At 35.2% G+C, this 23,307-nt stretch overlaps 1 protein-coding gene across 1 annotated transcript in view; it reads left to right on the forward strand.

The window, feature by feature from the left end:
• Positions 1–23,307, forward strand: part of DPYD (dihydropyrimidine dehydrogenase) — a 1,478,957-nt gene that overhangs the window by 184,069 nt on the left and 1,271,581 nt on the right. The window contains exon 3 of the mRNA XM_006831042.1: positions 9,253–9,335. Within this exon, the coding sequence (XP_006831105.1) occupies positions 9,253–9,335 (83 nt within the window). The remainder of the gene's footprint in view (positions 1–9,252; positions 9,336–23,307) is intronic.

Raw genomic sequence — 23,307 nt, forward strand, 5'->3', positions numbered from 1 at the left:
ATCATACAGGAAGAAAGCAAAAAGTCATTAAGAAGACAAGGAAGAAGGAAAGATCAAAATGGATGTCAGAAAACACACTGAAAGTTGCTCTTCGGTGTAGAGATGCTAGAGTTAATGGAAGAAATGATGAAGTACAAGAGCTGAAAAGAAAAAATGTAAGGTCAGCACAAGAAGACAAAGTCAAATATTACAATAAAATGTCAAAAGATCTAGAGTCAGAAAACCAAAAAGGAAGAAAACACTCAATATTTCTCAAGATGGGGTAACTGAAGAAAAAATTCAAGGCTCAACTTTAGTTATTGAAGGATTCTCTGGCAAATTATTGAATGATGCAGAAAGCATCAAAAGAAGATGGGAGGAATATACAGATTCACAGTATCAAAAGGAAATGGTTGATGTTCAACCATTTCAAGAGGTAACATATGATCCAGGGCCAGTGACCCTGAAGGAAGAAGTGCAAGGTACATTGAAAGGAATTGACAAAGAATAAGGCATCAGGAATGAATGGAATAAAAATTAAAATATTTCAAGAAAGTGAGTCAACACAGAAGGCACTCACTCATCTCTGCCAAGAAATTTGGAAGACAACTATCTGGCCGGCTGATTGGAAGAGATCCGTACTTGTGCCTATTCCAAAGAGAGGTGACCAAATGGGATGCGGAAATCATTGGATAATCTCTTTGATATCTCATGTGAGTTAAATTTTACTAAAAGTAACACAGACTAGCTGCAAGTAATATTGACAGAGAACAACCAGAGGTTCAAGCTGCATTCAAAAGAGGACATGGAAGAGGGATATCATTGCTGATGTCCGATGGATCTTGGCTGAAATCAGAGAATATCAGAAATATGTTCTTTATTGACTACATAAATGTTTTCAATTGCATGGATCATGAGAAACTATGGACAACATCGCAAAGTAGGAGTATTCTGGAACACTTAATTGTGTTCATGAGGAATCTGAACATGATCCAAGAAGCAGTTGTTCAAATAGAATATGGGAACACTGATTGGTTTAAAATTAAGAATGGTGTGCGACAAGGTTGTATTCTTTCACCATACTTATTCAACCTGTATGCTGAGCTATAAATAGTCCAAGAAACTGGGTTGTATGAAGAAAAATGAGGCATCAGCATTGGAGGAAAACTCATTAACAACCTGCAATATACAGATGATACAACCTGGCTTGACAAAAGTGAAGATTCAGAACTTAAAACATTTTTTTGATGAAGATTAAAGTGCACAGCCTTTGGTATGGATTGCATCTCAATGTAAACAACAACAACAAAAAAATCCTCACCATTTGACCAATAAACAACATTCTTGTTAATGGAGAAAAGATTTAAGTTGTTAAGGATTTCATTCTTTTTGGATGAACTATCAACACCCATGGAAGCAGCAGTCAAGAAATCAAATAACATAATGCATTAGGTAAATTTGCTGCACAAGACCTTTTTGAAGTGTTGAAGAGCAAAGATGTCAGCTTGAGAACTAAGGTGTGCCTGATCTAAGCCATGGTATTGTCAATAACCTCATGTAAATGGGAAAACTGGCCAGTGAATAAGAAAGACCATAGAAGAATTGATGGTTTTGAGTTATTGTATTCGAGGAGAACATTGAAAGTCCTATGGGCTGCCAAAAGAATAAATATTTCAGTGTTGGAAAAAGTGCAGCCAGAGTGCTTCTTGGAGGCCAGGATGGCCAAACTTCATCTCTCATACTTCGGACATATTGTCATGAGGGACCAGTCCCTGGAGAAGCATATCATGTTTGGTAAGGTGGTCATAGAAAAAGAGGAAGACTCCTAGTGACATGGATTGGCAAAGTGGCAGCATCAGTTGGCTCAAGTGTCCAACAATTCTGAGTTTGGGCCAGGACCAGGCAGTAATTTGTTCTGTTTTACATAGGGTCGCTATGAGTCAGTAGCGACTCGATGGCACCTAACAACAGCAACAACATGAACACGCAAAAGTTGGATCGTGAATTAGGAAGACCACAGAATAATTGATGAATTTGAGTTACGGTGTTGGAGGAGAATATTGAATGTACCATGGTCTGCCAAAGAACAAACATATCTGTGGTGGAAGAAGTACATCCAGAGTGCTCCTTGGAGGTCAGGGTGGCCAAACGTCATCGCTCATACTACAGACACATTCAGGGTGGGACTAGTCACTGGAGAAGGGATATCATGTTTGGTAAGGTAGCGGGTAGAGAAAAATAAGAAGACCCCCAGGAAGCTCGATTTGCAAAGTGGAAACATCAATGGCCTCAACCGTGGTAACAATTGTGAGGTTGGCCCAAGGTGGGCAGAATTTCATTCTGTTGTTCATGGAGTTGTTATGAGTCGGTACTGACTTGATGGCACCTAATAACATTTGTCTTTTCAATATACTGTCTTATTTCTGAAGTTTTAGTATTAATCTTCTGGCACACCGACTGTGGCTTTTGTACGGTTTACAATTTTTTTTTTTTTTTCAGTCAGTCTTGCAGTATTTTCCTTAATTCTTTTTTTGTTTGTGTGTGTGTGTTTATTTTGATTAGTATTTTAAATTCCTTATTAAGTAGGAGTCCTGATGTGGCGTTGTGGGCTAATGCATCAGATTGCAAAGTCGTTTCAACCACAAGGTCAAGGTCAGTATTTCAAGTTCACCAGCTTCTTCTTGGAAACCCTATGCAGATTCCCTAGGGGGTCAGAATTGACTGGATGGCACTTAACAACAACAATATCAAGTAACTCTAATAGAATTTCTAATTTTAGATTTTCTAACTATTTTGGTCATTTCTGTGAATCACTATATCTTATTTCTTTTATAAGCTAAAATCATATATTTTCTCTTAGACACTATATTGTTGTTGTTGTTATTTTCCTTTGAGTCGGTTCAAACTATAGTGACCCTGTACAGGGTTTTTGAGACTATGAATCTTTACGGGAGCAGAAAGTCTCATCTTTCTCCCACAGAGTAGCTGGTAGTTTAACCTGCTGACCGTGAGATTAGCAGTCTGATTTGTAATCACTTCACTATTGTGTCATCGTAGTTTTATATGTATATACATATGTGTGTGTGTGTGTGTGTGTGTGTATTAATGTCTTATTGTGAATTATATGATAGTTTACATGGGAGAACATTAGCTTTACATTCATCCTATCATATATCTTTTCGTTGCCATGGTTACAATCCCCTCCGTGCATCATCAACCTTGATATATAGGTATACCCTGCAAGCCTGCCCCTCAGTCATCAGTACACAGTCCCTCTCCCCCTCTGAGTATAGAGTCCTCAGTCACTCCATCTCTCCATGTCATCCTCTCTGCCGCCATCTCTGGAATTACTGCTTCTCTGGGTAAGATCTCGTACTCCGCTCTTCTCCCTTGATGGTTGCAGGGACCTCTGCTCCTGAACTGCTTTGTCAATCACTCCCCTCCTTTTGCTACAAAACGTCCGCCTTTACATTTCCAACCCTCACTATCAGCCCTGATAACAATTACTCACCATTGTACCAAAACGGACCTATCTCCATCTCCTTTCAACAGCCCCGCCCATGCAGTTTGGATACTACTCAGTGGAGAGTCTACCCTCCTTCATGCCCTCTGGATCTAGGGTCTCTCTTGAAAGCTTGTAAGCCAGTCACTTCTTGCCTTTGTAGACCGCCCCCACCTCCATTTTGAGTAAGCTATCACATAACATGAATGAACCTTGAGGACATTATGTTGAGTGAAATTATTCACTCACAAAAGGAGAAATACTGCATAGGACCACTCCTGTAAAAGACTAAGTAAGAGAACCTATACTAAGGGGAGGGAAGGGGTACTCATTGCTGGTTACCTGGATATGGGAGGGGGTAGGGTGAGGGGAGGAGCACAGTGTAGGGAATAGACACAGGACAGTTTGGGTGCTAGGGAGGGGGACAGTACACAAGAAGTGGTAGGGGAATGGAAGCACAAGGCCAATGGGAAAACAGTTAAGCAGGTTTGCATAGGCTAAGCAAGATTAAGGTAAATAATGATGTATGCACAACCTTGGAACAATAGGGCTCTGGGATACAGGGATTGAGACATGGTTGGAATGGGCAAAAGGTGGGAAATAATGTTAAGATGCTTGGCTGTCTTTTCAATTTTGGTTTCCCTGGCATACCATTATAAAATAGATACTTGAGGGGAAAAGAAAGGAATAGCCAGAAATATCACCATAAAAAGGGTGTAAGTCCCTCTTCTGCCTATAACTGATTGTAATACCTAAAATGGGGCTACAAAGTGCCCAGTGAAGGAGGCTTTCTATGGTGCCTCTGCATTACATAAGACCATAGGTAGAATCCTGAACCTCACCCAGAATCTTCTGAGGTGGATAATTTCCACTTGAAAGGACAAGCAGACCAGCCTTAAGCAGCTCAAAGAACAGAAGATACTTCTTGAAAGAAAGACTGACAGGAAAAATAGAAAAAAAATAATGACATTCCAATTGATTACTACAAGAACAAGTAAGCTGCTCACCTAGGAGACATCAAGGCAAGTCGTCGGGTCTCCCCAGGGCAAACTCCCTTCCAAAACTAAGACTTAATGGAAATACACAAGCAGACATGTGCTATGATTAGTGACCACGTTCGTCACCATTAAGGGGAAGTGAGGGAAAAACAGCAATGAATCTGGGAGCTAAGCCCTACAACGTTCAATAGACTCCTGTGAACCCGGGTGGAGACCTGGTTGGCCAGTATTGTTTCAAGGCCTGGGGACGCTTGGCCCCAGATTCAGTGGCATAGCTACAGAGAGTTAGAATGGGGAGTGATGTGTTCCGTTGATAAGAAGAGAGTGCATATGCTTAAGAACACCCACACTTGCAGATAATACCCACTTGAACGGGCTTCAATGACTGGATGATCATAGCTCAACTAGAAGAAGAAAGTAGAGGAAAAAAAAGAGTAATCTGATACAGTTAGATGAAGTTGACCTAAACCTGTGGATGCAGTAGCTTGAAAGAGGGAACAAATTTCTACAGCGAGGATCATTCCCACCTCCTCCATACACAGAGCATTTACATTTATTTGATGATTATGTATTGGCATACACCACGTGTCTTCTGGTAGATGTGATGAGAATGGAAGTTTCAATGTAGTTCCCTGTTCATTGTTTGTGTGGTGTCATTTGGAGTGGGATCATATGCCTTCAGAAGCAAGGGTGGCACTGACCCCCAACCCCATGCAGAGCTCAGGCTGCTGGGTTGGTGCCTGGCCATGACCTGAATTACCAGGGAAAACTTTGCTTCAAATCTCCAGCCCTGTCCCATGCCCCAGGCCCCTGTATTGGTTGTTGCTTGCAAAATATGGCTGCTCTGCTCCCTGACAGCTGATAGCCTGTCCATTTTTCTTCTGTCTAGCTGCCATTGTTTAGCTTCCTCTTCCAGTCATCAAGCAGTCCTCCTCTCTGTCCTATCCTTTGATGCTTGGGGTTCCAGGATCAGCATCTATATCTGTTCCACTAAGTCTTCCGTGCTTTTGTTGCTGAGGGTTGACTGAATGATTTGTCAGCCTACTCTCCCATCTTGCCCCTGCTATGGATATATATATATATATATATATATGTTTTATTGTGAATTATGTGATAGTTTACATGGGAGAACATTAGTTTTACATTCATCCTATCGTATATCATTTCATTGCCATGGTTACAATCCCCTCCATGCATCATCAACCAACCAAAGGGTATAAGTCCTCAGCACACAGCCCCTCTCCCTCTCTGTATCTAAAGTCCCCAACTGCTCCATCTCTCCACGTCATCGTCTCTGCCTCCTGCTATGAGTATTTTTGTATGTGTTTTTCGTGTGGATGTAGGTTTTTAATTTGGGGGGGGGGCATATACTTGGCTGTGGAATTTCTTTCATTTGACTAGCATTGTTTTTTAACCTAAAAGTTCTGTAACAGTTGGTATTAAGTTCCTTGGAGTCAATTCTGACTCACAGTCACCCTAGTAGGGTTTCAGAGGAGCAATTGGTGGGTTTGAATCACTGACCTTGCAGTTAGTAGTTCAGTCTTTATCCTACAGTACCACACCAAGACTCCAGTAATGGTTTAAATGTCATTAGTTGGTTCTGACTCATGATGACCCTGTATGGGTTTCTGAGGAGCTGTCGATGGTTTTAAACTGCCGACCTTGTGTTTCATAGTCCTGTGCTGATCCTACATCACCACGTTGTTGCTGTTGTTAGGTGCCATTGAGATGGTTTACACTCATAGCGATCCTGTATAGGGTTCCCAAGGAGAAGCTGGTTAGTTTGAACCACCCACTTTGTGGTTCAAACCAGCCTTGAGGTCCAGGGCTTTATCTTACAGCAGCACACCAACACCACATACCAATTGGTAAAATTCAGTTCTTCTCCTCTTCTGACAAATGGTGCAGTTGTTTATAGAAGTTATTAACATCCCGTTCAATTTCCTCCTCTTATATCTGACTCTCCTTCCTCTGTTGCTACAAGTGAATAGAGAGCAATTGCTATAGCTTGGGTGGACCCTTGTAAGCTTTAAAACCCCAAGTATTATGGAATGAATTAGAAGGTAGAACAAAACCACTATACATGATAATAGGCCAATTAATTCGGACACTTATTAAATTTATTCCAAAGTATTTTATTCTTTTAGATACGAATGTAAATATAACTTTATACAAAATTCCTTGTAGATTATTTACTGTAGTTTTGTCTCAAATGTCATGTAAATATCTAAATTTTACTGTCTGCCTTTTTTGTGTGTAGCTGCTTTTTCATAGTATGTGTTTGTGAGATGCATCCTTGTTGCATACAGATATAGCTTGCTACTTCTCAACTTTGAAACTTCCCATTTTATGAATGTATCATACTTTTTTGCACATAATAATGTGTAATTGGTTTGTTTTCACTTTCAGCTTAATTTGAATAGCGAACATTCTTGAACAGTAACATTTTTATTTCCCCCATACAGTATATATTTGCTTTGATTACATTCCTTAGTGTATTCTATCTTTTTTATTTTTAGATTTATTAGTGTGTATTCCTAGGAATTTCCAGGTCATAAGATTTGCACAAATGTTCAGTATGTTTATACAGTGCTAAATAGCTTTCCTTGGAAACTGCTTCCCTATGAGTCAGAATACTCAATGGCACTTAACAACAACAGCCAAGAGCTTTCCAGAGTGGTATCCACTTACATTTCTACAAGCAGTGTATGAGAATTCCAGTTGTTTCATATATTAAAATATATATATATTGTGTATTTCTTTCTTTCTTTTTTTTTGCATTTTTTAGTGTTCATTATGGTTTTTATGTACATTTTCCTGATGACTAATGAAGTTAAGCATCTTTTTTTTTTTACTACGTATTTTAATATCCTATCTCATTTGGTACTCTCCATAAAAGTAGTTTGCCCATTATCCATTAACTTGTGTGTCTTCTTCATAATAATTGACAGGATTTCTTTCTTTATTAAAGATGTAAGTAATCAAGTTAGTGTGATAATGGCTCATGTTTAACAAATAAACAAGTGCATCAAAATAGGCTGCAGAAAAAGATCCCTGTACATACTATGACTTAATTTATGAAAAAAATATTCTTAATTTCATTAATGAAATATTGATCTTCATGATAATAGTTTCTCATATAATTGATTACACATATAATGCAAGCACCTGTCTTGCACCTTATAGATATATTTACGCTGTATGTTTTTAGACCTAAATGTGAATTAATTATTCTTCCAAAGAAAACTTAGAATAATACATTCATACCTTGTTAAGAGACAAAATTTTCTGAAACAAAACACAGAAAGTACTAATTGTTAAACCAAAATAATTGATAAATTGGACATTGGAAAAATTTTAAGTCTTTTTGGTAAAAGACACTACTGAGAAATTGAAGAGGTAATGCTAAGAGCAGTGGAAAATATTTGCAATGGGTGTATTCAACAGAAAATGTTAACTCAGTTCAATTTAAAAAAATCATTTTGAAAATAAAGAGTTCTATTATATAGACATATACATAATGATGTTAACAGGATCATTGGCTTAAAATTAGCTGAATAACAGAATAGCAATTTATGTCTCATATATTTTTTAATTCTTCAACCCTTTGACACCAAGTCAATTCCCATTCATAGCAACCCTGTGTAACAGAGAACTGCCCCAACCCATAGGATTTCCAATGGTGCTTTTATAGATGCAATCAAGTAATTCTTAATACATCTATAAACTGTTCTTAACGCCTTGATTTTATCAATCCAACATAATTATTCACAATTTAACATACTAATAAAAAGAAAATTAGTGGTTAAATATTATTTAATTTTTCTGTATTAAATTCATTAAAACACAATATCTAGTTATTTTACTAACTTAAATAGCACTAAATCCACATAAAATCTAATGTGCCAAAAAATTCTTAGAGGTAATTTTTGTTTTTATTTTTTGGTCTATATTGAATCCTACATACTAAATTCTCAAAACTTACTAAGGCCATGTAAAATTAAGTGTGTTTTACAAATGAAATGATATATACCAGTGCCACAAAAATTTTTTGGCATGTTAGAGAATTCATCTCAGCCCTGCTATTATATTTATCAGAAAACAGGATTCATAGTGCTTAAATTATTTATAGCATATTTATTCAACCTTTATATTCTTATAAGAACCTAATCAAATGACATTGAATTTTAATGAAAGGATTTATTTTCAAATACATATATGTACAATTGGAAACATCATTCATGCAACTGTAGTTATTTAAAGATCTGATTATTTAATTATGATTCTGTGATTCTACCACTTTCATTATTATATCTCACCTGGACTTTATCTCTTGTACTTAGTAAATGCTTATTTACTTTAAACTAGATATTTGTTATAAAACCAGTGCTGAAACCTTAAATTCTTTATTAACTCCTATTGACTTTAATTGGTTTGATAGACTTGAGATGATTTTGGAGTACTAAGTTTTACTCTGTAAAACTCTAGAAGTTGTACAACTTTCATATAATGTTTATTTCTTCTATTTCTTCGTTTTGTAAATTTGATAAAAAGAACACCCCTGACTGCTGTATCATAAGACATTTTTATTTTGTTACTGCAGATTTTTCACACTGTCAATTTTAATGAATTCCACTCAATTAAAGTGCTGTGCATATTTTTCATGAGTGCATAAACAATATAGTTTAGTCTATTTTTACACAACTATACATATGTAATTTTTTCACAGGATATTGGAGGACTGATGCAGTTTTTTATTATTATTTATTGCAGAATTGTGAGAAGCTGGAGAATAATTTTGATGACATCAAGCACACGACTCTTGGTGAGCGCGGAGCTCTCAGAGAAGCAATGAGGTAAGTCTGGGTCACCATAGCAACAGTCACAGATGTGGTAAAGAAAAAGTCATTCTTCATTATTGGGGGAACAAATGAGTTCATTGCCACCATTCAGCTCTGTTCTCTAAGGTATTAATTTGTCAGTAGAGAGACTTCCCTTGAGGCTGTACTTTGGTTTTGAAGCTGCATAAATGTTAAGCCTCAGTGCACAGTAAAAAATGTAAATGTTTAATTTGTTACTTAAAATGCTTAAGGGGGGTGTCTTGTTTTATGTTTATACTAAACTGTGTGATTGAATGAAAATATTGTTCATCTAAATTCTGCCTATACATATAAAAAATAAACATTGTTCTATGGTCGTTTAACTGAATAATATTTCCTCCTAATTAATATTTAATTAAAAAAGAGGTACTTAAAATTTCACCTTCGGTTAGGTTTTATAGCAGTATATTACAGTATATTTTAAATGTGATTTACATTTTAGACTATTACAAAGCATGTAGATTAACTGTTTCAAAACACAGTAGTTTTTAATGAGCTTGATACTTTTTTATTTATGTACTTTTTCAACATTACTATTTCTGAATGTTTTTCTGAAATGCCCCTAAACTTAATGCCTTTTTAAGAACTTGTAATGAAGCAATCTTGAAATTGGTTTGATTAGAATTAAACAAGTTCAACATGTATCAGCAATGAAACCTATCACCTTTAGAGTTAGAAAACAACAAATGATACTAATCATCAAAGTTCTGACCATGGTAGTTTTCAATATCGTTGTGATAATTTCCTCTATCTCCTTAAGAGATAGAATATTGACTTCCATTTAGTCATTGAAATTAGAGTTGCATTAAAAAAAATTTTTTTTTTTACCATCTTAATGACCATTTTATAGGATCTTAAATGAAGGATCAAAAAAACACAACAAAACAAATCCCCACCACAGAGGCATTCTAGAAGGGTAGTTTCGACATAATTTTGTTGTTGCTAGAACACAGTTACCATATACCTTAGTTTAGAAGCTGCTCTCATTTAGTAGCCTCCCTTTTACCGTGCAAGCAGCAGGGGAAAGTAATTAAATTTAATAGAAGCTGCCCTCATTTTGAAGCCACTTCTATTTAAAACCACAGGGGGAGGTAATTAAATTTAATGGAAACAGTAGCTTCTACACAAAGATACATGGTATTTCTGTATAGATGATTATGATGTCACAAAAACAGGAATAATATATTACTAGTACCGAGGAATTACCAGCTGGAGCAAGTGAGCCTATTTTATTGTTAATGTTTTTACTAATTAAAAAAAAAAAAAAAAAGACCAGAAAAGCAAAACTGAGTACACAATAGAGGATTTCTATCTATGTAAAAGTAATCTGACTTTCTAACAGTTGAAATTATTGTAAAGAGTAGTAAATGTAAAACTAATGTGCAAAATGTATTGTGGAAAAGGTCGATCAGAAATTATGAATTAACTCCTGTTTTTCATTATAGCTTTTATTTTATATCTAAAGTTACCACAGTTATAAATTGAACACCCCATTTTTTGGTTTAGGCTGATTATAATATTTTTGAATGTATTACAATTGCACAGTGATAATTATTTAGTATGTTGTAGTTATTCTTGGTAGCTTTTTTATCTGTTCAGTTTGATGTAAACATACGGGCACACAGGAAGACAAAGAGAATACCAACTCTGGAGCTTCAAATAAAAGTACTCAAGGCCTAAAACAGAAATAATTGCAAAAAGGCAAAACAATTAAAAATGAATGTAAGTGAGGGAAATATAATGAACAAGGAAAGGACATGTAATCAAAATGGGAAATTTGACAAAAAAAAAATTAGGGAGAACTATGTATGGAGACAGTATTAAATGTGGTCAATATTTATACTTACCATTCTAAAACATTCCAGTATATCCTGCTTGTAAAACAGTTGTTGTTGTCCTTGGTCTTGTTGAGTGCTGTTGATTGTGTTCTGATTCATAGCAGCCCTGTATAGAGTTTCTGAGACTTTAAAAATATTTGCAGGAACAGAAAGCCTAATCTTGCTCCTGCTGAATGGCTGGTGGGCTTGAATTGCCAACCTTGTGGTTCACAGTCCAGGACTTTTGCAATGGAGCCATCACACTCCCTGTAAAACAGTAGAGATGAACTAATGAGTAAATCAAGTATTAACAGGTAGAATATTTTTGTTGTGAGATTAGGCAGTAGTCTAAATAATGTAGCTCAGGATTTAATTATTTCTGTGAAGTATACTTGGTTTACACAGGTGTCCTGAGAGAGAGAAAGTTCTGTATGGTGCTGCAGAGTAGTGTAGTGAAGTGCTTATCTTACAGAGCCACATACATGTATATAAGATGAGGCCTTCTGCTCCCGTAAAGATTTACAGCCTCGGAGTCGGAACTGACTCCACAGCACACACCAACAACACACACACACACACACACGTGTGTGTGTGTGTGTGTGTATTTAGATAGAGAGTTCTGGTGGCATAGTGGTTATGAGTCGGGCTGCTAACCTCAAGTTCAGTGGTTCGAAACTACCATCCATTCTACAGGAAAATGATGAGGCTTTCTGCTTCCATAAAGCCTTACAGCCTCAGAAACTCTGTGCATGGTTGCTATGAGTTGGAACCAACTCTATGGCTCACAACCACCACCATATATACCTATATATAAGTAAAAAATTATCTATACTCTTAAATGTAGAATTTATTGTTATCAACTTTTAGAAAGGACAAATACATAATTTTTCAACATAATCTTGCTTTTCATTAGACTTTGTCCTTCTGTCAAAAAGCTTTCATATTCCCTTATAAAAAAATCTTTTGGACTGAGCTGCAAGCCATGAGTGAGCCATTGTCTTCATTTCTTAATCAGTGGTGAAACTTCATCCTCGAAGGGCTGCTTTCAGACTACCAAACAGGTGAAAGCCGGGTAGTGCAAGATCAGGACTATAAGAAGGATGCTTTAATACCTCAAAATAATGTGTTTGCAGAGTGTCAGCTGTGTGGGCAGAGGTGTGTGGATATGCATTACCATTCAACATCACAATAGTAATCCTCTGTATTTAATTCTCAGTTTAGGCTTCTACTCTTCAGTAAGCATCTCACTGTAATGAGCACTATTTTTGTTGAACCTTTGTCATGATAATGTTCCAACTCTGGCCCTTGAGAATACAAGAAAACTGTAAGCGTCAGTTTTATATCTGATGGTTGATTTTTGAACTTTTCTTGGTTCGCGATTGAGGATGTTTCCATTTCATACTCTGCCATTTATTCTCAGGCCATAGGGATAAATACATTTATCATCACTAGTAATTTTTTTTTGTTGTTTTTTTTAAAGAAACATTTACCTTCCTTCAAATGTAGGTCCTAATTTTGTTTGCAGATGTCAAAATGGTACTGTTTATGTTCTTCTGTGAGTTGTTTTGGTACCCATCTCTCATAAACTTTTCGAAACCCAAGTCTTTCATGTATTATTTCATAGGCATAACCAGGGCTAATTTTCAAATGATTTGCCATGTAATCCACTGTAACTTGTCTATTCAACAGAACCATTTCACATGCACACTCAATGTTGTCATTAGCTGTGGACATGGATGGGTATTTTAATATAATTGGAGTATCGATAATTTTTTACTCACCCTAGTTTGTGTATATGTATATGTACATATGTATATAAAAGCATACATTAGCACACTCCTTGGAGACCCTATACAGGATCACAATGAGTCGGAATCGACTTGGCAGCAATAATGATAACAACAATATATGCCTGTATATGCTTACCTTGTTGTTAATTATTGTTTAATAGGTTCTGATTCATAGCAACCCTGTAAAGGATTACTGAGGAGTGACTTTGGGTTTGAACTGCTGACCTTATGGTTAGTAGTCCTGATTCTGCAGCACCACACCAGTACTCCATTATTGACTATGTATATATATATATATATAGTAGTTGTTAAGTGTTGTGGAGTATCTTCTGGCTCATAGTGACCCTGCGTAGGATTTCCATGGAGCAACTGGTGGGTTTGAACTGCCAACCTTGTGGTTTACAGTACAATTGAGCCCTGGTGTGACGCTATAGGATAAACACTGACTGCTAACTGCACTAACCGTTAGGAGTTCAGGAGTTCCAATCCACCAGTCACTCCTAAGAAGTCGTATACAGGGTTGCTATGAGTTGGAACATCCTTGATAGCAAAAAAACAGCCACAAGAACAACAATGTATATAATTGGTCAGCTTGGATTTACCAAATACACTGAAATAATTTAGTTGCTAATAGTATTAAACCATCTACTGTTCTTTAGAAAATTCAACTCATTGTAGAATTTTAAATCATTCTTTTACAGAGATTATTATGGAAACAAAAGCTTAGAATGCAATGTGACTAATAAGATAAGAAAACTATTTATGAAAGGACAGAAATTATTTGCTCTCTCATCAGTTATCAATTTTTGCTTTATATGAAGGGTGGGTAAATCCAAGGAAACTATGGAGATGTTAAGAAATTTGTTACAGGCTTTGAAAGATAGACTATTTTGCCAGTAGAAGGAATAATATAAAGCAAAGGCGTACAGACTAGAAGGACAAGATGCATTCCAGGAATAGCAAATGGTTTAATGTGATGAAATCATTTTTTCCCCTCAAGCTTTTTTGAATATATATTTCCCCATAAAACGCATATAAGCATATTTTCTTTCAGTAAGATCTCCCATTACATACTGTGTGTACTTTGGTGGATTTGAAGCAGTACAAAATTGGCGAGGAATTTTGAGGTGGAATATAGGGGACAGTGGGAGACAGGTTTAGATAATTTGCCAAAAGCCTCAGTTTGTTCAGGGGCTTATCTCGGAAGGTTGACTGAAACTGTGTAGACGAAATTTCATTATGTGAAAAATGTTTCTGTATAGGGGAAAAGAACCGCACAAACCTAAATTGTAGCATTGCTGTGGCTGTTACGTGACAAAGAGTCTGTTCTGAACCATTAGGAACCTGTATAGGGTTTCTGAGAAGTGACTGATGGGGCTGAACTGCCAGATTTATGGTTAGCAGCCTATACTTGGACTGTACAGTGCCACACCCAGACTCATAAAGACATTAGTGTACTATGTTTCCCATGAGTATGAGAGATTAAAACGACTAAGTCTCTTAGTGGCTCCATTAGGAAAGTATGATTAAGAAAGCCTAAAAAATTTTCAACTCTAATAGCAAGAAAGCATTACATCAAAAAGTTATTAATTTCCATAGCTGTCAACTTTACTGACATATAGTGGGTAGGTTTTTTAGTGCTACAGATGGAATGATAAGGCAACAATTCTTATATTCTTAGATTTCACAAGGAGTGGAAATGACTGCAACATTTTTTGAAAACTTTTGGTCATTGTGTGCTAAGAACTTTAATAGTCATACCATTGTTATATAAATCTAGCTTGTAGAAATATATAGAAGTCATAGAAATTATGGACACTCTGAACATGTTTTTCACACTATGGAATGTAATTGTAAACAAATTGAATAGAATGGAATTGTCTATTATTAAGGGAACAAATAAGGAAATGATGTTGTATGCCAGGGTTGAATCCTTTCACCATACTTATTCAATTTGTTTGCTGAGCAGATAATCCAAGAAACTGGCTTATATGAAGAAAAATGTGACATCAGGATTAGAGGAAGGCTCATTAACATCCTGCAATATGCAGGTGACACAACTTTGCTTGGTGAAAGCGAAGCGGATTTAAAATACTTACTAAAAAATACTTATTGATAAACATGAAAGAGCACAACCTTTAATCTGGGTTGCACCTCAATGTAAGGAAAAGAAAAATCTTCACCATTAGATAAATAAATAACATCAAGATAAATGAAGAAAAGATTGATGTTGTCAAAGATTTCATTTTGCTTGAATCCATAATCAACACTCATGGAACCAGTAGTCCAGAAATCAAATGACATATTTTATTGACCAAGACTGCTGTACAAAACTTCTGCAAAGGGATCAGTTTGAGAACTACGTATGCCTGGCCCAAGCCGTGGTATTTTCAGTCATATCACATGCATGTGAAAGTTGGGCAGTAAATAAGGAAGACCTTAGAAGAACTGATGCATTTGAGTTATGATGTTAGAGAACAATGTTAAAAGTAACATAAACTGCCAGAATGGGACTAACAAATCTGTGTTAAGAGATGTACAACCAGAATACTTCTTAGAACCAGAATGCCAAGAGATATTACTAGGAGGGATCAGTCTCTGGAGACGGACATAAAGCTTGGTAAATTGAATCGGCAATAAGATGGATTGGCACCATAGTGACAGCAGCAGTGGACTCAAGCGCAACAATGATTGTGAGGATGGCGCAGGACGAGGCAGTGTTTCATTCTGGTTTGCAATAATGTTGTTGTTAGGTGCCATCGAGTTGATTTCAACTAATATTGACCCTATGTAAGGTTTCTGAGGAGCAGCTGGTGGGTTTGAATCACTCATTGACCCTGAGGTTAGCAGTTCAGTGCTCATCCTACAGCACAACACCAGGCCTCCATATATATATAAGAGGGATTCAAAAGTGTCCTAGAACAATGGAATTAAAAGATAATGAAATCTTTCCAAAAACTTTATCGAGCCACTTCGTATATACATACACATTTGTTATTGTTGTTGTGTGCCATTTAATCCATTTTGACTCGTAGCAACCTTGTATATGCTTTTCAGGAGTAGCTGGTTGGTTTGAACTGATGACCTTGTGGTTTATCAGTCCAATGTTTATCCTACAACACCACACCAGGGCTCATATATACACATGACATATGATAAGTTATGAAATATTTAATTCTGTCATCTTATGAAAGTTATCTCTAAGATACTGTTTTTAGTGAAATAGGAAATCTCTCAGTATATTGTTAAGTGAAAACACCAGGAAACAGAAGTTTGTGTGGAAGATGACCTTGCCTGAATATATAGGTGTAGCGACAAAAAGTGATGAAATACAGTAAAATTGATGTTAAATCTAAGAAGTGGGCTTACTAATAGTGTTTTAGGCTTACACTTTCTGTTCTTCTAAATTTTCTATGATTGGAATATATTTTGATTTATTAAAATATAATGAAATAAGAAATGAGAAGAAAATGTGAAATGAAAAGTAAGATCAATGGTAAGAATCAAATTTAAGATTCCAACTGGGACTTCAGGTGAATTTTCTTCTTTAGTCTTATTTTTGTAAGATTTGATTTAAAGCCTTCTAGTGCGATATGAAGAATGAGAAAGATGTAAAAGAAAATGTTTTGTAATTTATGAAACAGTAGTAATATCAGTATACAAAATAGTGTTTGCTGTTGCTAAGTACTGTGGAGTTGGTTCCGACTCATTAGTGACTCAGGGTTTCCGAGGCTGTAAATCTTTACAGGAGCAGAAAGCTTCATCTTTTCTCCCACGGAACAGCTGGTAGTTTCGAACTGCTGACTGTGAGGTTAGCAGAGCTAACCAGAGCTTCTTGGGATACAAAATACTTGACTGTGTATTTTATTTTTATATAATGGTGAATAAGGTTTATTTCAAAGAATTTACATATAACATCTGCAATTATTGGAATTGAATGAGATACTTCATTGCCATCTTAGAAAGTAGAATACCAGGGAATATTTCATGTCTAATTTTACAAGGTTACTTTAAGTTGGAATAAAATTAATGGCACCTAATAACAACAATAGCAACTTTCATTTGTTGTTGTTGTTGTTAAGTGCCATCGAGTCGGGTCCGACCCATAGCGACCCTGTACAGGGTTTCCGAGGGTGTAAATCTTTACGGGAGTAGAAAGCCTCATCTTTCTCCCGCAGAGCGGCTGGTAGTTTCGAACCGCTGACCTTAAGGTTCGCAGCCCGATTCGTAACCACTACGCTACCAGAGCTCCTTATAGCAACTTTCATAATCACAGTTAAATTCAATGACTGTTTGGATAGGTTGTACAACAAGATTTGTATAAATGATAACATAAAAAAGAAATAACAACAGAAAAATAATTGTATCATCTCAAGCATCAAATCTTTGGTCTATAGTATGACAATAGTGAATTTATATGTAAAATTCTCAACTTCTTTTCAACATGTTTTCTCATTTCTTCCAGTTTCTACCCTCTGACCAAGAAAGGTGATTTGATTTTTGCATTATTAAATTTTGCTCTTGTTTTAGCCCCTGTAGAAAATTGTCAAGATCAAAAGATAAGAAGGATCTGTTTTTAACATTATCTTTTTTGTTATCTTTTCAGTCAGCGAGGCAGTAATCGTCATAGTAGGTATAAGGCACCAGAATGTATTAAAGTGGAACAACTTCATAAAAGGAGTGTCAAAACGAAGTTGCACTTAAAAGATACAGTTAACTAAGAAAACAAAAGTGCTTTAACAAGTTGGTTGATAGTGACTTCATACACAAAGATATCGATTGATTCGCTTTATGCATATACCTCTCTGGTGAGACTATATATTGTATTTTCATAGGACAAACATTGCCAGTGTTATTTTATTAGCAGAACCTAGCCTGTGCAATGAGAACTGATATATTTAGAATATTATTATAAACATCAACTAACATAAGTAACAAAACAGAATATTTCTAAAATCTCTTCTTCCCTTTTGCTAAGCTTTGTCACGTGTTAGGAATTTTATCACTAGATGGTGATATTGAGTTGCAAAGTTTATATTTGCTGGCTTTTTTTCTGGTGTGTGTGTTAGTAATTGTAGGTGTACCATAAGCGCTGTCATTTATACAGGGTTAAAAATTAAAGTATAATTGGGTCAACATGGAAAATATTTTTTAAGTGATATAAGACATTATTTGAGTCAAAAGGTTAAAACTGTTTCAATGTGCTTGTTCCTTTACTTAAGATTTACAGACTTGTAGAGGTAGAGAGAATATAAATGGCAAGTTAAGTTTTTCACTGAGCAACAATGGTCTGAGGAGATTTAGAGACATTCAGATGAGATATGTTTCTTTTTTCTTTTTCTTCTCAATATAAAAGCCTAAAGTACATTTTATATTTTACCCCTTTGTTATTATCCATTGGTACCAGGCTGTTTTTCTCTGATTTTTCATTTTCTAAGGTAACTGGATACTGTTTACTTTAAATTTTAACCTTACATATATTGTATCACTGCTAAGAATAATTACACTACACAGATATTTCTGTAACTGAAGTTCCTAAGTGAAGTAGGGTGGAATGCTGTCTCTATGAGTAGTTTTGACCAAAATTACTTAAGGATAAAAAATATTTTGCTTCTTGGTGATACATTTATATGAGTTTGTGTTATGTGTGCATATGTTTGAATGTATGCCCTTGTGGTATGTATATACATATGTTTATATATTTTACATGTATAAAGTCCTTTCCTCCAATCAAGGAAAGTTTTCGGGTTCATTCTAATTCACAGTTGCCTTTCCTTTCCAGAGATGACCAGAAGCATTGTAAAGATTCATATACAAAGAGATTCACTGAATTTCTTTTATAACTGTAAAAAAAAAAAAAACACAGTAGCTCTAGTAAATCTATTAAGTAATTTAGAAAATGTTTATAAGGTTATATGCCTTGACAAAAGTGGAAATGGCATTAAAGAAAAAAATAATGTGAGATGTGAAAGTACCGACAAAGTATTTTAAAGCACTTATATTGGAATCATCAGGTTGTTTAAGAGTATGGAATTAAGTACATTTTTAAAAAAATCACTGAAATATATCATTGATTACAGATGATTGAAAATTTTTGTCCAAAAATAAACAAGTTAAATTTATAATCAGAAATGCCCTATTTGTTTGTCTCTCTATGTGAGTGTGTGTATTTTAACTGCATGAAAAGTTTGACCTGGGAAATTGGATTCAGAAGCAATGTGTTAGCGCTTCTATATTTTAATCAAATTTCTTGATCCTATCTTAATTACATTTCCCCAAGTTTTATTTCACTAAATGCATCAGCAGGAATCTTTTCAAAGCTCCCCATCCCCCAGATTAACAAAGTACAGGGTATTCTCTTGTATTCTATGCCGAGGAGAACAACTCCTCCTTATGATTTTCTGAAGAGGCACCTATTCAACCATGTGTCACAGTTGATTCCTTAATTTGGCTTATGTCTCCTACTACCTGAGTAGGACAACCAGACCGAATACCTTTAGAATATTTCTTGTAATCTGCAGATAAATCATGGCATCACTTTTTCGAGATAATGATGGTACAGCTGCTCTAATAATGTAATTGGAATGCAGGTCTAATAATGTAATTGAAATGCAGGACATTAGGAAAATAATTACATGACAATATAAGTAATTGATTGTATGTAATTATTTAACTATGTTACCAATTCTAGGTAACTTGTATAATATGAATATATGTATTACACACATACACATTTGGCATCATTTGTTCACCAGATAAATTTAGGGATGTACTTTTCATTTACTCATTGTAGTTGTGAGTGAAAGATAGAATTGACAGTTTTTGATAGCTCAAAGATAACCTAAGATTTTTGCCATTTATGTGGAATGGTAGAAAAGTTCTGCATTCATTTTACTAATGTTTAATAAAACCCAATATATACTTAGTAATAGTACTTCTAGATTATTTATGGATTTTGTAGCAACTGGCACATATGAATTTAGACCTATCTTAATTTAGCACATTTCCCCCTTATTTAAACTTTAATTAGAACTTGAGCATGAAAATATTGATTACATAATTATCAATTATAAATTCTGTGAAATAGCAGCACAAATGAAACCAAGAATAGGTTAATTCAATTATTTATTCATAAATAAATTATTATCTTCATTAATTTAGCCATTTGTATATTCAGCCTGGTGCCTGCTAAGTAATTGTTTGTTAAGTGCCACTGAGTCGATTCTGACTCATAGTGACCCTGTATAAGGTTTCTGAGGAGCATCTCACCACACCAGGACTCCTCCTGTATAGTAGGCTGTATTCATTTAAAAGTAGTAATTGCAAAAATAAAAATAAATTAATGCTGCAAATGCCACTTTTATATTAATTTGATAGATTTTGAATGAGTAAATCAATAAAGAAAATGTGGAACATTGGTGTATGTTCTTGTTGTTAAGTGCTGATGATTTGGTTCCAACCCATAGTGACCACGTATGGGTTTCTGAGGAGCAGCACGTGAGCTCAAACCGCTGACCTGCTTTTTAAACCAACTTTGTAGTTCAGCACATTGACCCACAGCACCACACCAAGACATCATTGGTGTAAGGGATGTTTCTATTTAAAACTATAACAACATGTATAAAATAACAATGAGCCCAGATCAGGGGGAAAAAATAAGCCTGTTTATTCCCCATAGTATCAAACGATTGTATATTAAAGAATAGAAGGTAAGGGATTCAGCTTTTGTTTTGCTACAAAAAAAAAAAAAAAAAAAAAAAGTGCAGCGCTAAGTCATTACTCTAGGATGCTTATCATTTTAGATACAGACTTTGAATGAGCAGCTAATAGCTAAAATTATTTAGGAGATAAAAATTGGTACTGTGAGGATTAGCTTTAATTTTAAGTATCCATAATTGAAGTGCCACATTATGATTTTAATGTTATGATAATCTTGTTAACAAGCTGTTGTGTATATACTATCATATTTTAATGTAGTTGCAAAGCTTAAGTAAACCATAAAGTAAATTGCTTTTTGAATCAGACATTTACAAGTAGAAAATTAGTGGTTTACATGTGTTGAATACATATTTTGTAATTATATTTGGCATTTTCTACAACAGCCTAAGATGAATAATAGAATAGATTTATATATAATATATTATTGTTTATAAGTACATTGGAATTTTTTGTTACTGCCTGTTCTAATTCACTTGGATTTATCTCACATACTAATTAATTCTTTCTTTTTTAATTTTGCTAATAGTCTTAGGAAACTATACAGTGAAGTTTAATTATTGTAATTTCTTGAACAACAGCATATAGTATTTAACAGAAAATTAATATTTTTCTTATCTAGTATTTCTACAGGTTATTATGTTGTGTTTACTATTTATTGAGACTATTTGTACTGTAGTTATCCTTCAGATGGGGAATGGAGAGGAAAGTATTCCATTCTGAAAAGTAGTGAAGGATTTAATTTTTCTGAATTTGTTTCTTTGATTGTCAACATATGGTAATTTGATAGTCTGAAGCAGGAGTTAGCAAACTTTTAATGTAAGAAGACAGTTAGTAAATATTTTCAGGTTTCTGGGCAATATGGCCTCTGTCAAGGAGCCCTGGTAGCATAGTGGATTACGAATTGAACTTCTAACTCCGCAAGGTTAGTAGTTTGAATCTATAAACTGCTATGCTCAAGAATGATAACGGTATTCTGCTCCTGTAAACGCTAGGGTGGCGCAGTGGGCTAATGCGTCAGACTGCAAAGTCGACTGAAGTACAAGATCGGTGGTTCAAGCTCAGCAGTCACTCGTCGGAAACCCTATACAGGGTTGCTATGGGTTGGGACCGATTTGACAGCAATTAACAACAAATAACAAGCTCTGGTAGCATAGTGGTTATGAATCAGGCTGCTAATCTCACAGTCAGCAGTTCGAAACTACCAGCTGTTTAGTGGGAGAAAGATGAGGCTTTCTGCTCCCGTAAAGATTTACAGCCTCGGAAACCCTGTACAGGGTTGCTATGGGTCACGGCACATAACAACAACAACAACAACCACAATAACAAAGATTTACATATTGTCAGGAGGGACCAGTCCTTGGAGAAGGATATCATGTTTGATAAGGTGGAAGGTCAGAGAAAAAGAGGAAGACCCCCAATGAGATGGATTGGCCAAGTAGCAGCATCGATGAACTCAAGTGTAGCAACAGTAGTGAGGTTGGCCCAGGATCAGACAGCGCTTCGTTCTGCTGTGCATAGGGTTGCTATGAATCAGTACCGACTCAATGGCACCTAACAACAACAACAACAACAACAACAATAAAAGATTTACAGCCTTGGAACCCCCAAACAGAGTCACTTTAAGCTGGAACTGACTCAATGACACCACACCACCACCACCATGGCCTCTATAGTAACTATTCTATTGTGATTGAGTATTATGAAAGCATTCCTAGAAACTATGTTAGCAAATGGTGTTAGCCATGTTTCAATAAAATTTATTTACAAAAATACGTAACATTAGATTTCTTTGATGGGATCTAGCTTCTGAAGCTTGGTTAATAGCAGGCATGACTTAAGTCAACAAAAGATTCCTCAGTAAATATAGTATGAATTTGTGTAAATCACAATTTTTGTGTCTTCTCTGATAGATTAATACTAAAATGTACTTGGAAGCTGTTTCAATTTTATTCATAAACATGACTATGTAATAGTGACTGAGTTGTCATATTGCCCAGTATCTGGGCTACTTCTTGAAACTGAATACTAGTTATATTTCTTAGAATACTTATTCAAATAAATGAACACAGATAAGAATTAATACATTAGCTTTTAAAATCATCATTATACAGCTAACAGGAGGCATAGGCATCAATGCTCCTCTGTCAATTAATATTAGCTTCTAATGTATGTGGTTTATAGTTAAAATGGGGACTAACCATTGAAGAACAGTCAGCATTATGAATTAATACAATGTTCTTCAATTTGATACCTATTAAAATACAACATTTTAGTGTTTTTGGTAATCAATTATTGTTTTAAATGTATGAAGAATCATAGCTTCACCTAAGGTAATATATATACACATATAAACTAATGATCAGAAAATATTGATTGCCATGTGTTTGCTGTTTCATTATTTTATTAATTTTAAATTCATTACATGTTATAAAGAATTTCTTCTATATTAGATTTATATTCATTACACTATGTAAAGAATTTCTTCCCTCTAAAATTTGTAACTGATAAATATTTATTAAATCAGTGAATAATGAATAAATACTTTTCTTCTAGTTTAGAAAGAAAACTTTTTAAGGTAAGATGAGATGTCATATAGAATACTCATCTCTATTTTGCAAAAGG

Source organism: Chrysochloris asiatica, unplaced genomic scaffold (genome assembly GCF_000296735.1).
Source record: "Chrysochloris asiatica unplaced genomic scaffold, ChrAsi1.0 scaffold00002, whole genome shotgun sequence".
Taxonomy (NCBI): Eukaryota; Metazoa; Chordata; class Mammalia; order Afrosoricida; family Chrysochloridae; genus Chrysochloris; species Chrysochloris asiatica.